The 18,024-nt window shown below is 45.4% G+C and overlaps 1 protein-coding gene across 1 annotated transcript; it reads left to right on the top strand.

Annotated features, from left to right (window-relative positions):
* Nucleotides 1-4,210: 4,210 nt before the first annotated feature.
* On the top strand, nt 4,211-15,997 carry LOC141220383 (uncharacterized). Its single transcript, XM_073666316.1, has 2 exons — nt 4,211-4,300; nt 13,640-15,997. Exons 1-2 carry the CDS (start codon nt 4,231-4,233, stop codon nt 15,856-15,858), a joined length of 2,289 nt encoding a protein of 762 aa, XP_073522417.1. The 5' UTR covers nt 4,211-4,230; the 3' UTR covers nt 15,859-15,997.
* The last annotated feature ends 2,027 nt before the right edge of the window (nt 15,998-18,024 follow it).

The following is an 18,024-nucleotide window of genomic DNA, read 5'->3' as shown; positions in this document are numbered from 1 at the left end:
TGGGTGATGACCGGAGAGGTGACTGCTGGGACATTATACAGGACAGCACTGGAGGATTCTGGGTGATGACCGGAGAGGTGACTGCTGGGACATTATACAGGACAGCACTGGAGGATTCTGGGTGATGACCGGAGAGGTGACTGCTGGGACATTATATAGGAGAGCACTGGAAGATTCTGGGTGATGACCGGTGAGGTGACTGCTGGGACATTATACAGGACAGCACTGGAGGATTCTGGGTGATGACCGGAGAGGTGACTGCTGGGACATTATACAGGACAGCACTGGAGGATTCTGGGTGATGACCGGAGAGGTGACTGCTGGGACATTATACAGCACAGCACTGGAGGATTCTGGGTGATGATCGGAGAGGTGACTGCTGGGACATTATATAGGAGAGCACTGGAAGATTCTGGGTGATGACCGGAGAGGTGACTGCTGGGACATTATACAGGACAGCACTGGAGGATTCTGGGTGATGACCGGAGAGGTGACTGCTGGGACATTATACAGGACAGCACTGGAGGATTCTGGGTGATGACCGGAGAGGTGACTGCTGGGACATTATACAGGACAGCACTGGAGGATTCTGGGGGATGACCGGAGAGGTGACTGCTGGGACATTATACAGGACAGCACTGGAGGATTCTGGGTGATGAGCTTAGAGGTGACTGCTGGGACATTATACAGGACGGCACTGGAGGATTCTGGGTGATGACCGGAGAGGTGACTGCTGGGACATTATACAGGACAGCACTGGAGGATTCTGGGTGATGACCGGAGAGGTGACTGCTGGGACATTATATAGGAGAGCACTGGAGGATTCTGGGTGATGACCGGAGAGGTGACTGCTGGGACATTATACAGGACAGCACTGGAGGATTCTGGGTGATGACCGGAGAGGTGACTGCTGGGACATTATACAGGACAGCACTGGAGGATTCTGGGTGATGACCGGAGAGGTGACTGCTGGGACATTATATAGGAGAGCACTGGAGGATTCTGGGTGATGACCGGAGAGGTGACTGCTGGGACATTATACAGGACAGCACTGGAGGATTCTGGGTGATGACCGGAGAGGTGACTGCTGGGACATTATACAGGACAGCACTGGAGGATTCTGGGTGATGACCGGAGAGGTGACTGCTGGGACATTATACAGCACAGCACTGGAGGATTCTGGGTGATGATCGGAGAGGTGACTGCTGGGACATTATATAGGAGAGCACTGGAAGATTCTGGGTGATGACCGGAGAGGTGACTGCTGGGACATTATACAGGACAGCACTGGAGGATTCTGGGTGATGACCGGAGAGGTGACTGCTGGGACATTATACAGGACAGCACTGGAGGATTCTGGGTGATGACCGGAGAGGTGACTGCTGGGACATTATACAGGACAGCACTGGAGGATTCTGGGGGATGACCGGAGAGGTGACTGCTGGGACATTATACAGGACAGCACTGGAGGATTCTGGGTGATGAGCTTAGAGGTGACTGCTGGGACATTATACAGGACGGCACTGGAGGATTCTGGGTGATGACCGGAGAGGTGACTGCTGGGACATTATACAGGACAGCACTGGAGGATTCTGGGTGATGAGCGGAGAGGTGACTGCTGGGACATTATACAGGACAGCACTGGAGGATTCTGGGTGATGACTGGAGAGGTGACTGCTGGGACATTATACAGGACAGCACTGGAAGAATCTGGGTGATGAGCGGAGAGGTGACTGCTGGGACATTATACAGGACAGCACTGGAGGATTCTGGGTGATGACGGTGTCGTTGTTGTCAGGTTCCTATAAGGTGTCAGGACGTCGCTGTCTATCTCTCCATGGAGGAGTGGGAGTATCTAGAAGGACACCAGAATCGGTACCAGGAGGTGATGATGGAGGAGCTCCGGCCTCTGACATCACCAGGTGAGAGGAGACTCTTGTTGGCTCCGGTGGATGTGATGACGTCTCTCGGCCTCCTCCTATAATAGATGATTTTTCTCCAGACTTGCTCTGGTTTTCTCTACATTTTCTCACAGCTTTCATTCCCTGATTCTTCTCTTCTGATCTGTGAGTCGCGGTTTCTCCGCTGTCGTCTTCATCAGTCTTGAGTCTTCGTCCTCGGCGGCTTCTTTCAGAATCTTTCACCTTCCTTAGAGCATCGGTCACATTTTGTCTGCAGATGTCCCAGCGCTTCTGTCCGTTCTCTCCTGTGAGATCTTTCGGTATCTGAGTCTGTCGTGGATTGTTACTCAGCAGAGTCGGGGTTAATTTACTGATGATTTTCCCCCTAATCCGCTGTCACTCGTCCGTCCCTCAGAATCAGTGACGGCTCAATGTCGTCATCAGTCGTGGTCAGGCGTCCGGCTCCTCCCTCTTGGCTGACACTTGTGTGACCTTCCTTGGTCTCCTCCGTTCATTCTTCTTCTTTGTGACAAATCACTTTCTCCGTACTGAGCACAAAGTCCTGGATAAATATCGGCACCGGACCGTCCCTCAGACCCCGAAACACGAGTCCTGAGATAAAGATGGAGCGTGGTGGAGCCGATCACCCACCAGAGCCTGACATGGAGGCTCCAGCAGTTCTCGGCCCCCGCGTCTACTCACCACTCGCTCTGCAGGCGGAGAAGCACAGAACTTTCCGTACTGGAGGAGAAGGTCGGATCATCGCGCACTCCTCTCTATAGGGGGGAATGTGTCTCCTGGAGGAGAGCGGAGATTCTGAGTACAGAGAGTTATAGGCCATGCAATGCCCCATGGGAAATAAGATATGCAGAGAACGGGGTCTCTAGCGCCACCTACAGGAGGCAGCAATCCTAGGAGTCAATATCAATGTTTCAACCCCATCCTGTTGGGGAAAATTTCCATTTTTTTTCATTTTTTTTTCCTCTCCTTCCATCAGCCAGAACATTTTTATTTTCTATCCACAGATGTTTGAGGTTTTGTGTTTTTTTTGCAGGACAAATTGTGCATTTTACCATATAATGTGCTGAAATCAGGAAAAAAAAAATCCAGCTGAGGTGAGACAGTTAAAAAAAAAAAAAAACGCAATTCCACATTTAGATTTTGTTTTTTGTTTCTCTGCATTTATTGGGCGGTAAGAACGACCTTGTGGCGATTTTCCAGGTCAGAACAGGTACAGCGATTCCAAACTTCTGGGTTTGTTTTTTGAATATATTTTTTGGGTTAAAAAGATTCTGTGGCATCGGACCAGACAATCTCTCCTTGGCTCCCCGTGTGCATCAGTAAGCACCCATGACCCCGGTGCCTGCTCTCTAGTTGTCCTTTCTACACATTGATAGACGCTAACCGCTGCGTACCGGGTGCTCCCCACAACACCGTCCTTCCGGGTTCTGTGACTTCGTATGTTAGCCGTACATGTGCCCTTTTTTCCTCCTTCAGAGACAAATGCAGAACTTTTCAGCACTTGCTGCCTATTTTAGTGTTTATATCGAGGTGGATGCGGAGATTTATGTCTATTTAAAAAGGAATAAAAATGCATTAACTCGTGGTTTTTTTTGGCTCTCAAAATACAATTACTGGTAAATGGTCACCGTCCTTCCCCCAATCTCCATACAGTGAATTAGGAGAGAAGAAACCAATGGATGGAAATGTGGAGCTTTCTCCAGCTCCTCTGTGGTTCCATCCCTGGTGGAGATGAAACTTGGAGAAGTTGTATTTCTTAGTACGGCTCCTTCATCTGACTGACGAGGGTCTTCTCTGTCCCTCTCCTCAGGGTCCTCATCCTCCGAGTCCAGAGCAGAGAGCATTAGGCTTTGGCCTCGCTGATTATCACTTCATACTTGAGGCCCACAATGTGCTGGGACCTCGGTATCGGGGGTGAGGACCACAACAATGTAATTTATTCCCTGATACATAAACATAGAATTACCGGTTCTGAGAGACGAGTCTCATATATAGACAGATACACGGCAAGTCATGTATTCAGTCTCTGTGTCTCCACAGATGGATCCAGGAGGAGAAATCCACCAGAGAGATGTCCCCGTCCTCTGTATCCCCAGGACTGTCCAGAGGAGAATCACAACATCCCGGAGAGTCATCAGGTAGACGGAGCTGAGCCCTGTACCGGATCTGTATATGGGGGGACATTTCTGATCGAGGTCATAGATGTCACAGATTTTGGTGGTTTCTTGTATTGTGCTGATTGTTACATCTGATATATCAGGAGGAAGATCCGACTAAGAATAAAGTGAAGGACGAGACAGAAGAAGAAATGATGACGAGGGGGGATCAGCCGTGTGTGAGTGACGGGAAGGAGGAGATTCCGGTAGATGTTTCCACAGGTGTGTAATAATGACCGGCGTGTGATGATGATGACCGGTGTGTGGTGATGATGATGATGATGACCGGTGTGTGATATTGTATGAAGTCTCCGGTGCAGTGAAGCTTTATCCGTTGTCCACATCACAGCAGAAGCGTCCGGTGATGGCGCGGCTGCTCCTGTAGAGTCCGGCTGTGCACCGATGACTAACAGGGCCGCCTCCACACTTGTTTTTGATGATTTAGGAATCAAATTCTTAATTTTCCTAATTATATGACTTCTAATATTACTTCCATATTGTTCTTACACAAGTCCCGTGCTGCCATATAAATGACTGAGCTTGTGATCCAGACAGAACCTTTTGCAGAAGATTACCTGTAATGAGGCAGATGGAGGCATTGTGGACCCCGTCTGACCTGGATTTGGCATTCTCCGTCTTTTTCAGCGTGCGTAAAAGAGCCGTTAGCACAGTTTTGTGCATCTCTGAAAAGAAGGACACAGCTGAACAGAGGTCTGACGGTGTCCAGAGTAACTCTGCTGCCACATTATAGTGAATGGATCCCTTGGGGGTGTCATCCGAATCACGTATTTTGTAGATTTAGATGGAAACCCTGATGTAAGTGCTCAGCGTAGAGCGCAGGATAAATGTGATCTAAAATGTTTTGTTCCCCAGAATGCCACCAATTAAAGCTTCTACTCAACCCACGAAAAACAAGTCCCCACTCTGGTTCATCATATTAACAAAAACATAGGGTGTCCACATTATGTGACGTGGCTCCCACCTAATGAAATCCAGCAAAATCTGCTCATCTAATTATCCTCTCCACCTGTGCCCCACAGTATGCTTAAACCTCAAGTAAGGCTATGTGCCCACGATGCAGAAATGAAGCAGAAAAATTCTGCAGCATTTCTGCATCTCCCTGGCAGAAAAATTGCATGCAGATTGTGCATGCTTTTTTCCTGCAGAATACATGCGGATTCACATGCGTACCCACGTGCGTTAACGCATGTGTTTCCGCATGCGGACTGACAAGCACTTTCCAGGCGATAGCATCACTTGGAAAGTGCTTGACAACTAGGTCACACTAGGTCACACTAGGTCCATGTAAACGGCATGGATTTATACAGTGTGACCCTAAAAATAAAAAAATAAAGCTATACTCACCCCCGATGCCGCCGCGTGTGCTGTCGCGCTCCTTCCTGGTTGCCGGCATCTCGCGAGACAGCCTGCGGTCACATGACCGTAACGTCATCTCAGGTCCTGGAAGGAGAAGCGCTGCAGGGGCCGCCGGACAGGTGAATATAACTTTATTTATTATTTTATTCTTTTTTTTACAGGTACAATGGTACCCAGTTCTGGATGAGAGTCTTCTCTCCTCCAGAACTGGGTACCATCCGCACATAGGGACGCATAGAAGCCGCTTGTACAAATGTACAGACACGGATTCTATGCGTCTCAATGCAAGTCAATGGCGGCGCTTCCGCAAAATTAATGAACATGCTGCGGATTTATGAGCGCTGCAGAAACGCTGCGGAAAAATCCGCAGCATGTGCATTGACATTGCGGAATGCCATTGGGGACCATGGGGTGCGGATTACCATGCGTTTTTGATGCGTTTCCGCAGCGGAAATGCATGAAAAACGCATCGTGTGCACGCCGCCTTAGCGTCCACATGTTTGGCATTATTGTAGCTAGGAGAGCCCACTTCATTTACAGGGTGCGTGTCTCCAGAAGCACAAGCTGAGCATAATGTACTAGGCACTGCAATATACCGGGCGCTACAGTGTACTGGGCACTACATCGTATGGGCACTGTGACGATACAGCTTAAAATTTTAATTAGCCAGACGATTAGATTTGTTAAGTCACAGTGGCTCAGTGGTTAGCACTGTTGACTTGTAAATGTTTGTGTATTTATGTGCCTGGTCAATAAGAACAGACCAGTATTTGTATTACCCTGAATATTAACTTCTATTCGTTTGGAAACAAAGATGTTTACTATGCTAAAGACATGTTGCACTAAAAGGCAACTAGATGTTTATTTACAAGACCCCCCTGTGATACCAACTATGTAAATTGATTAGCTCAAACAATGCCCTCCCTAACACCTTACCTGTGAATGTGTACTTGCACAGACAACTGTAGCTATTTTTAAGGGACATGTGCTTCTGTAGTAGTTAGTCTTGAAGCAGAGAATCAGAAAGGAGAATGAGAGACATCCTTCAGGACAGTAGATGGGTAGCATGGCAATTCCATTCAAAGAGACACAGATTTGGATTCTACATGACTCCGGCATAAGGGTATCAGCCCTGACTGGAAAGATACGGATCTCTGCTCTATTGACCATCAGAGAACAAGGATACATTTGGGGAGACCAGGTTATGACGATGAAGTCACTTGGCCCCATGGATATGTTGTTTGGAGTTGCCAGGAGGGACCCACCGGTCGCCTGGAACCCATGGAGACATTCAAAGAAGCCAGAGTGGGACCCACCGGTCATCTGGCCCCATGGAAACTCTCGGAAAAGCCAGGGTGGGACCCTCGGGTCACCTGGCCTTGTACCTTGATGGACTACTAGCTTCCTAAGCTTACCGCTACCTTCTCTCTGTGGGGAGCCGCCAGAAGCGGGAAGCCACTGGTTGAGGTAGTTGGCCCTGGAAGTTTCCAAAGTCGCAGCTGTTTTATCCCATTTGGGCGGAGAAGGAAGGGTGAGACTGTGTAATGTTGTACCATCTTAGGTATTTGCTGGGGCTGTTCTGTGTGTTTATTGTCCTCTTTGTGGGTCAGTAAAGTATTGCCACGGTGTTTTACCCTCACCCTGTGTTGTCTGAGTAGCATTTCGTCATGGAAGACCCCGGGTCTTCACAGGCACTATAATGGAATATTTGCATTTTCACTTTGCAACATCCGTTGCTGCTCGTTTCTGAAAAACATTGATGTAGTCAAATCAATCACTACACCTGTAGATAAATTCCCAGATAGATGTAATTTCCAAGACGGGATCACTTGAGGGGGGATTCTGCTCTTCTGCACTTAGGGGCTCCTTATATGGAGTCCGCAAACTATTCTAAAAAAAATTTTTCTCCTAGAGTCAAGTAGCGCTCCCTATATGCAGCCCCACGCTGCATATCTGACCGTCTTTTCCAAGCTGTATCTATCTGTCTCCCAGTATGTTCCCTGCATCCAATATCTGCTGTGTATCCACTGATCCCTGCTAATTTCATTCTATCTGTCCTTGGTATGTTTGATCCCATCTGCACGTTCATCACCTCAATCCTTTGATCCCAATACACACTGGTCCCTGACTGTCTGTTTCCTGAATACATTTAGCCTCTGTGTCCTAATTATCCCCCCCCTCCCCCACTCCACCCATGCTTTTGTGAGCAGTCTTCCTGCGGCTCCTGCACACCTGAGCCATCTCATGTGCTGTTCAGAACTCCATAAATCAAGTGAGCCAAGTCTGGCACAGACGGGTCTGGTTTCTAAAGGGTCGCTTTTTAAGGGTCTAAAAATGAAATATGCCAGAAATGGGCCAGAAGTGACCAGAATGTACGAATAACTATTTACTAATTGTACTTAGATTCTCTTTCTCATTCACACTTAACATTCATTATACTAACATACACCCTTACTGTTTTTGCCCCACTAATCCTCACTGTGCTTCGCTATCCCCAAACCCCAGCACCCTCTACCCAAATCATCATCTCTCCTTCCCTCTTACCTCCCCACCTGACCTCATCTACAGACCTGCTCCTCAACCTCAGGTCTATCCTTCCAAAACATAACACAAGCCGGACACTCTCCTTCTCCCACCTGCTCTCCCTCTCTCTACTTTTCCTCACTGCTGGCGACATATCTCCCAATCCTGGACCCCCACAGCTTGCACCTTCCACCAATTCCCCCACCTATCGCTTCAAACCAACTGCAAACTACCACAACCTCTCCTACGTAAAACCCATGCCCATGATGCCCACCCCCATGCTCCCTCTCTCTGGAGCACCCTGGAATGCCCGCTCTGTCTGCAACAAACTCCATTTTGTCCACGACCTCTTTACCTTTCGCAGTCTCTCCTTCCTGGGCATCACAGAGACATGGCTGACACCTTCCGACACTGCCTCCCCTGCTGCGCTGTGTTACGGTGGCCTCCACTTCACCCACACTCCTCGCCCTGGTTACAGACATGGTGGAGGAGTGGGTCTTCTCCTTTCTAACAACTGCACCTTTGGCCCTATTCCCCCTCTACCTGACACCTTCCGACACTGCCTCCTCTGCTGCGCTGTGTTACGGTGGCCTCCACTTCACCCACACTCCTCGCCCTGGTGACTGACATGGCGGAGGAGTGGGTCTTCTCCTTTCTAACAACTGCACCTTTGGCCCTATTCCCCCTCTACCTGACACTTTCCGACACTGCCTCCCCTGCTGCGCTGTGTTACGTGGCCTCCACTTCACCCACACTCCTCGCCCTGGTGACAGACATGGTGGAGGAGTGGGTCTTCTCCTTTCTAACAGCTGCACCTTTGGCCCTACTCCCCCTCTACCCTCCCTTATTCTCCCTTCTTTTGAAGTCCACTCTGTCCTCATCTACTCTCCCTGCAACCTCCAAGTGTCTGTCATATACCGACCGCTAGGCTTGGTCACTGCCTTTATTGACCAATTCGCCACCTGTCTTCTTTACTTTCTCTCTGCTGACATTCCTACAATCATCATGGGCGATTTCAACATCCCCACTGACACCTGCCAGTCAACAGCATCCAAATTCCTGTCACTTACTTCATCCTTTGGACTTACTCAGTGGTCCTCCTCAGCCACCCACACAGAAGGACACACACTAGACCTCATCTTCACCCGACTCTGCTCCCTATCTAACCTCACAACCTCCCCCCTTCCCCTATCTGACCACCATCTACTCACTTTCTCATCCCTGTCCTGGTCATCTGTCACCCATGTCCAGCAACTAGCACACCCCGTCAGAAACCTTGTACATCTAGACCAGGGGTCCTCAAACTACGGCCCGCGGGCCACATGTGGCCTGCGGAGGACTTTTATCCGGCCCGCCGGGCTGTGGGCAGAGGAGAGCGGTGTCAGCGCCCGCCCTTCCCCCCGCTTTCTCAGAGCCCCGGCAGCCCGATACTTACCTCTCCCCGAGCCTTCGCAGATCCGCTGTCTTCCTGGTCTGCCCTCCCTGTGACGTGTCAGGTCAGAGGGTGCGGTGACGTCTTTACACCGCGCCCTCCCCTGAGCCGTCGCAGGGAGCGCAGAGAGGGACAACGCCGGAGACACTGGAGTCCGGACCTGAGCAGCGGCAGCAGGCAAGGAGGGAGGTGAGTATTGGATTTTTTTTTTTAATGTATGGAGGCATGGGGCATAATATTAGGGGTGACATCCTGCATATGGCATTATATGGGGGAGGGGGAGTGACATCCTGAATGGGGCATTATATGGGGGGGGGTGACATCCTGAATGGGGCATTATATGGGGGGGGTGACATCCTGAATAGGACATAATATTAGGGGTGACATCCTGCATGTGGCATTATATGGGGGAGGGGGGGTGACATCCTGAATGGGGCATTATATGGGGGGGTGACATGCTGCATGGGGCATTATATGGGGGGGTGACGTGCTGCATGGGGCATTATAAAGACAGGGGAGTGATATCCTGCATGTGTCATTATATGGAGGGGGGGTGACATCCTGAATGGGGCATTATATGGGGGGGTGACATCCTGAATGGGACATTATATGGGGGGGTGACATCCTGAATGGGGCATTATAAAGACAGGGGAGTGATATCTTGCACGGGGCATTATATGGTGGGAGAAAGGGAAATCCTGCTTGGGGCGTAATAAGGGGGAACAGCCTGCATAGGGCATTATAAGGGGGAAACAACCTGCCTATTGAGGACCTATGCTGCCTATTGGGGACATTTACCTGCCTATTGGGGATATTTACCTGCCTATTGGGGACCTATGCTGCCTATTTGGGACATTTACCTGCCTATTGGGGACATTTACTTGCCTATTGGGGATATTTACCTGCCTATTGAGGACCTATGCTGCCTATTGGGGACATTTACCTGCCTATTGGGGATATTTACCTGCCTATTGAGGACCTATGCTGCCTATTTGGGACATTTACCTGCCTATTTGGGACATTTACCTGCCTATTGGGGACCTATGCTGCCTATTGGGAACATTTACCTGCCTATTGGGGACATTTACCTGCCTATTGGGGACCTATGCTGCCTATTGGGTACATTTACCTGCCTATTTGGGACCTATGCTGCTTATTGGGTACATTTACCTGCTTATTGGGGACCTATGCTGCCTATTGGGGATATTTACCTGCCTATTGGGGACATTTACCTGCCTATTGGGGATATTTACCTGCCTATTGAGGACCTATGCTGCCTATTGGGGACATTTACCTGCCTATTGAGGACCTATGCTGCCTATTTGGGACATTTACCTGCCTATTTGGGACATTTACCTGCCTATTGGGGACCTATTCTGCCTATTGGGAACATTTACCTGCCTATTGGGGACATTTACCTGCCTATTGGGGACCTATGCTGCCTATTGGGGACCTATGCTGCTTATTGGGTACATTTACCTGCCTATTGGGGACCTATGCTGCCTATTGGGGATATTTACCTGCCTATTGGGGACATTTACCTGCCTATTGGGGATATTTACCTGCCTATTGAGGACCTATGCTGCCTATTGGGGATATTTACCTGCCTATTGAGGACCTATGCTGCCTATTGGGGACCTATGCTGCCTATTGGGGATATTTACCTGCCTATTGGGGATATTTACCTGCCTATTGAGGACCTATGCTGCCTATTGGGGACCTATGCTGCCTATTGGGGATATTTACCTGCCTATTGGGGATATTTACCTGCCTATTGGGGACCTATGCTGTCTATTGGGGACCTATGCTGCCTATTGGGTACAGTTACCTACCTATTGAAATACCGGTTGATTTAACTTTACTTGTTCTTCATTTTAAATATTGTATTTGTTCCTGTATTGTTTTTTTTTTTTTACTACAAAATAAGAAATGTGCAGTGTGCATAGTAATTTGTTCATAGTCTTTTTAAAAAACTATATTCCGGCCCTCCAATGGTCTGAGGGACCGTGAACTGGCCCCCTGTTTAAAAAGTTTGAGGACCCCTGATCTAGACACTCACACACTCTCTGACTATTCTACCACTGACATCCATATCCTCACTCCATGACACAGACAGCACCACTGCTTTCTACAATGCCACTCTCGCATCAGCTATTGACTCGGTCGCCCCTCTTATGCATGGCAGAGCGCGACGAGTCAATAGGCAACCCTGGCATAAAAACCTCACTCAACAGCTCCAATCAAGCATCCAGGGTAGCAGAGCGGCGTTGAAAGAAAACACATTCTCAAGATGACTTCACTACATTCAAACAAGTAACGCTCGCATTCAAATCAGCACTCACCTCTGCTAAACAGGCCTACTTCACAACCCTCATATTTTCCCTGTCCTACAACCCCAAACAGTTATTCAACACTTTTAACTCTCTCCTCTGCCCTCCACTTCCCCCTCCGACCTCCGTCTTCTCTGCTGAGGAGTTTGCCACACACTTCAAAAACAAGATTGACCAAACACGGCAAGTCTTTACTGTCCGACGAGCCACAACCCCTTTGTTTTCCACACCATTTCCCTACCTCTATAACCTCCCTTCCCAATATCACTTAAAGAGACCTTACTCGTCTCCTCTCCAAATCACACCTCACCACATGTGCACTCAACCCCATCCCTTCCCACCTCACCCCCAAACTCACCCCATCCCTAGCCCATCTCTTCAACCTATCACTAACTTCTCGTACCTTCCCCGCTGCCTTCAAATATGCCACAATCACGCCCATCCTCAAAAAGCCATCCCTCCACCCAACCGCCTTGTCCAGCTATCACCCCCAATTATCCAGCTATTTTTTTGTGTCTTCTCCGTTCAATGGTATAACATTTTGTGAAACACATATGGCGTCAAAACGCTGACTACACCCCTAGATAATTTATTTGTGAAATTATTAATTTGTGGCCAAAATAACATTTTTGGGGGAAAATTATTTTTTTTTAACTTTCACGGTCCAATTTCTTAAAATTCCGTGAAGCACCTGTGGTTTCAAAATGCTCCCCATACATTTTAGATAAATTCCTTGAGGGGTCTAGTTTCCAAAATGGGGTCAGTTGTGTGAGGTTCTTTCTGTTTAGGCACATCAAGGACTCTTCAAATGTAATATGGCGTCCGCTATCTACATCAGCCACTTTTGCACTCCAAACTTCAAATGGCGCTCCCTCCCTTCTGAGTCCTGCTGTGCACCCAAACTGTAGTTTTCCTCCACATATGGGGCATTGACATACTCAGGAGAAAGTGTACAACAAATGTTATGGTCCATTTTCTCCTGCTACCTTTCTGAAAATTAAAAATTTGGAGCTAAAATAACATTATTGTGGAAAAACTTTTCCCTTCCACATTGCTTTAATTCCTGTGAAGCCCTTAAAGGGTTAATAAACTTCTTGAATGTGGTTTTGAGGACTGCGAGGGGTGCAGTTTTTAAAATGGTGTCACTTTTGGGTATTTTCTATCACAGGACCCTCAGTCACTTTAAATGTGATGTTTTCCCTAAAAAATATGGTTTTGTAAATTTTGTTGGAAAAAATGAGAAATTGCTGATAAACTTTTAACCCTTCTAACTTCCTAACAAGTTTCATCAATGATGCTGATGTAAATGGAAAATGTTATTTATTAACTATTTTGTGTGATATAACTCTCTGGTTTAAGGGCATAAAAATTCACAGGTTGAAAATTGCAAAATACTCAAAAAAATTTTGACAATTTTTTTTTTATATTTTCATAATTAAAGGCAAATAATAACGACCAAAATTTACCACTAACATAAAGTCCAATCTGTCACGAAAAAAACAGTCTCAGAATCAGTGGGATACGTTGAATTACCACATAAAGTGATGCTGGTCAGAATTGTAAAATGAGGCCGGGTCATTAACCCACATAACGAGCAAAGTATCTTGGTCCTTTAGGGGTTAATGTACCTTCAGCACTATTGCAGTCTTCTAAGGTTTCCTATTATGCTCTTATTTATGCTGTGGACATGATTACGGTGGCCGGAGCTCGACTGCTCCTGGATGTAGGGCCGCCTTCACTTTACCCGTCATTGTGTTAATGTTATGGCATGTAGTTGTCCTCCTTATTACCGGTACTTTCACTGACGAGGGTCTTCATTGTGAGATCCATAAAATACATTTAGAAATCTCTTTTGTGTTGAAGAAAATCTCTCATCTAATTTATCTTTCCTCCTGATAGGAAATCCTTGTGAGAATAACGGTTTATCACTAAATTGTAAAAAAGATATCAGGAAGCACTCTAATGGAGAAAACCTCATCACCTTTCCTGCACCTCCTGGACTTCACAGCACTTCACCTTCTTATAATCCTCCTAATCATGAGGAATCATCTCCTGAGCAATCTCACATTATTACCAAAAGTCCAGGGGGCAAAGTGGATTCAAGATTTCAGTGTGACAAGCAACTTACTAAAAGCTCAGCTCAGACACAAAGAAAACACAAAGGAGAAAAGCCATACTCCTGTTCAGAATGTGGGAAATGCTTTACAAGTAAATCAAAATTTGTTATACATGAGAGAATTCACACAGGAGAAAAACCATTTTCATGTTCGGAATGTGGGAAGGCCTTCACAGATAAAGGGAGTCTTATAAAACATCAGAGAATTCACACAGGTGAGAAGCCATATTCATGTTTAGAATGTGGGAAATCCTTCACAGATAAAGGGAGTCTTATAAAACATCAGAGAATCCACACAGGAGAGAAGCCATATTCATGTTCAGAATGTGGAAAATGCTTTACAGATAAAGGGAATCTTATTACACATCAGAGAATTCACACAGGAGAGAAGCCGTATTCATGTTCAGAATGTGGGAGATGTTTTATAGATAATTCAGTGCTTGTTAAACATCAAAGAATTCACACAGGAGAAAAGCCTTTTTCATGTTTACAATGTGGAAGGTGCTTTCCAGATAAATCACATCTTGTTAAACATCAGAGAATCCACACAGGAGAGAAGTTATATTCATGTTCAGAATGTGGGAAGTCCTTCATCGATAAAGGGAGCCTTATTAGACATCATAAAATTCACACAGGAGAGAAGCCATATTCATGTTCAGAATGTGGGAAATGCTTTAGACATAAAGGGGATCTTATTAAACATCAGAAAATTCACACAGGAGAGAAGCCGTATTCATGTTCAGAATGTGGGAAATGTTTTATAGACAATTCAGTGCTTGTTAAACATCAAAGAATTCACACAGGAGAAAAGCCTTTTTCATGTTTACAATGTGGAAGGTGCTTTACAAATAAATCACATCTTGTTAGACATCAGAAAATCCACACAGGAGAGAAGCCATATTCATGTTCAGAATGTGGGAAATGCTTTACAGATAAAAGGAGTCTTATTACACATCAGAGAATTCACACAGGAGAGAAGCCATATTCATGTTCAGAATGTGGGAAATGCTTCACACATAAAGGGAATCTTATTAAACATCAGAAAATTCACACAGGAGAGAAGCCATATTCATGTTCAGCATGTGGTAAGTCCTTCACAGATAAAGGGAGTTTTATTATACATCAGAGAATTCACACAGGAGAGAAGCCATATTCATGTTCAGAATGTGAGAAATGTTTTATAGATAATTCAGTGCTTGTTAAACATCAAAGAATTCACACAGGAGAAAAGCCTTTTTCATGTTTAGTATGTGGAAGGTGCTTTACAAATAAATCACATCTTGTTACACATCAGAAAATCCACACAGGAGAGAAGCCGTATTCATGTTCAGAATGTAGGAAATGCTTTACAGATAAAGGGAGTCTTATTAGACATCAGAGAACTCACACAAGAGAGAAGCCATATTCATGTTCCGAATGTGTAAAATGCTTTGCAAATAAAGGGAATCTTATTACACATCAGAGAATTCACACAGGAGAGAAGCCGTATTCATGTTCAGAATGTGGGAGATGTTTTATAGATAATTCAGTGCTTGTTAAACATCAAAGAATTCACACAGGAGGAAAGCCTTTTTCATGTTTACAATGTGGAAGGTGCTTTACAAATAAATCAGAGCTTGTTGCACATCAGAAAATCCACACAAGAGAGAAGTTATATTCATGTTCAGAATGTGGGAAGTCCTTCATCGATAAAGGGAGCCTTATTAGACATCATAAAATTCACACAGGAGAGAAGCCATATTCGTGTTCAGAATGTGGGAAATGTTCTAGAAGTAAATCAGATCTTGTTAAACATCAAAGAATTCACACAGGAGAGAAGCCATATTCGTGTTCAGAATGTGGGAAATGTTCTAGAAGTAAATCAGATCTTGTTAGACATCAAAGAATTCACACCGGGGAGAAACCGTTTTCTTGTTTACAATGTGGAAAAAGCTTTAGAGATGAATCAAAACTTCTTGTACATCAGAGAATTCACACAGGAGAGAAGCCGTATTCATGTTGACTTTGAGAAATGCTTTACAAAAAAAATCAAGTCTTTTGAGCCACGACAGAAGTCACACAGGAGAGAAGCCGTATTCATGTTCACAATGTGGGAAATCTTTTATACATAAATCATATCTTGTAAAACATGAGTAGTCAAACAGGAAAGAAACTGTAATTATGTTCTCTGTGTTTCATCAATTTTAATAAACATTGCTCAGCATAAATGAGTACACCCCTTTTGATAAATTTTATTTAATATCTCACAGAACACGAGAACAATTTCTAAAATTTTGCCAACACTGAATTTCATAGAAAATGTTGTAGAATCAAAACATGAAAGTAAGGTTAATTAGTGATGAGTGAGCATGCTCGCCATTATTCACTACTAGCCCGAGCATCTCAGTGCTCGAGATGCTTGGTACTCAGCGAGCATATTTTGAATGCTCGGGCTCGAGCCTGAGTCCTAGCCCTGCATGTTTGGTGCTGTTTAGACAGTCAGTTAACATGCAGAGATTGCCTGCCAGCCATGGTAATGCCTCAGCCATGTTGGTTGTGGCATTACAGTGATTGGCTGGCCGCATAGTGTCATTGGGTCTATATAAGACCTGGCGCCGCCATGCTCGTCATAGTCACTCCGGAATCAGACAGTGTAGGGAGAGGTGCTGCTGAGCGAGGGAGAGAATTGGCGGTTGTTTTAGTGAGGTATTCCACAGCATTACAAATCCACACTAACAGTCCTTCTAAGGACTAATGCTACTGAATATTAATCCTGGTGATAGCAGGAGTTAGGCAGGCAGAGTTTGTGGAGAGCGTATACAACACAATAGGATCCTTTGCATGTTCTTTCTGCTGCTGTTACTCATATCCATAGTCCTAGATATCAGGGCTAATATTCTTATTGCTCTTAATCCTGATAATTTTGGTGAAAGCAATATAATACACCATTTTTACTGCTCCATTTGCTTGTTAGCAGCATACAGCCAGATTTGGTTGATTTGAATAGCATTGCTGTATTGTGGAAGCAGAGAAACTTGTCCATCATCTCAGGTGGTCAGATATTACTGCGGTAATAATCCAGACATTTTTGGGAACGTGACAGATATTATACTCCATTTAAAGTCTGCCAGTTGTGTGTTCAAACCTATTCACACTTGGTCGCTGACCAATAGCTTATCTATTAGGGCAGTGTTCCCCAACTCCAGGCCTCAAGGCCCACCAACAGGTCATGTTTTCAGGATTTCCTTAGTATTGCACAGGTGATATTTACATCATCTGCACAGGCAATAATCCCATCACCTGTGCAATACTAAATCCTGAAAACATGATCAAAGCTATACATGGAGTGAACATGCATGATTATATATAAAAGACCCACCAATACAATTCAAGATTGACATCACATGATTACACTACCAATACAAAAGACAATCAAGATAACGTCACATAATAAAGTCATCAGTAGAAAAACCCCAATATAAAACTTCACAAGTAAGTACAATAATATATAGATTTTAAATAATTATACATGCGAGCATATAAGATGCGATGTTAATAGTGGAGCGTAAGTTCGCGTCGCATATTCAGGCCGGTAGGATAACATGTATCCAAATTCATCATCCAATTATGCCTCTGGGTTTTGGAGACGTTTTCTGATGTCTCCTCGTCTGGGATTGGGTATAATTTTTTCGATACTGAAAACCTCCAGTGAAATCTTCTTGTTGTGGCATTGTATGAAGTGCCTGGAAGCATAGGATGTGTTGCGTCTGTATCTGACATATTATATACATCTGTGATGTGCTCAGAGATTCGTTTTTTTAATCTTCGTATGGTGCACCCCACATACATTTTGTCACATGAATTACATTTAATAACATACACCACATGATCACTGTTACAATTAATGTATTGTTTGATATGATTGTGATTTGTCTGAATTATGAAAGTCCTTTGTTATTTCTACATTTTGGCATAAATTACATCGACTGTGTCCACACTTATAAAATCCCAGGCAATTAAGCCCGGTGTGGCGTTTTTGTATTGGATTACATACATTTGGGGATAAAATATTTCCCAAGGTTTGTGCTCTTTTGGATACTACCCGGATACCTGGGGTTAGAATTTTAGAGAGTCTGTTGCATCATCCTGAAGAATAGGTAAAAAAAAATGTTAAGATTATCTTTTTTAA

This window comes from Phyllobates terribilis, unplaced genomic scaffold, assembly GCF_046119375.1.
Source record: "Phyllobates terribilis strain yellow unplaced genomic scaffold, ASM4611937v1 Scaffold_291__1_contigs__length_2406647, whole genome shotgun sequence".
NCBI lineage: Eukaryota > Metazoa > Chordata > Amphibia > Anura > Dendrobatidae > Phyllobates > Phyllobates terribilis.
This window is presented reverse-complemented; position numbering and strand designations above follow the sequence as displayed.

Coding starts and splice junctions, on each gene's coding strand:
- LOC141220383 (XM_073666316.1), top strand. CDS start 4,231: ATGATGACGAGGGGGGATCAGCCGTGTGTGAGTGACGGGAAGGAGGAG. Junction 4,301..13,639: donor TCCGGTAGATGTTTCCACAG/GTGTGTAATAAT, acceptor TCCTCCTGATAG/GAAATCCTTGTGAGAATAAC.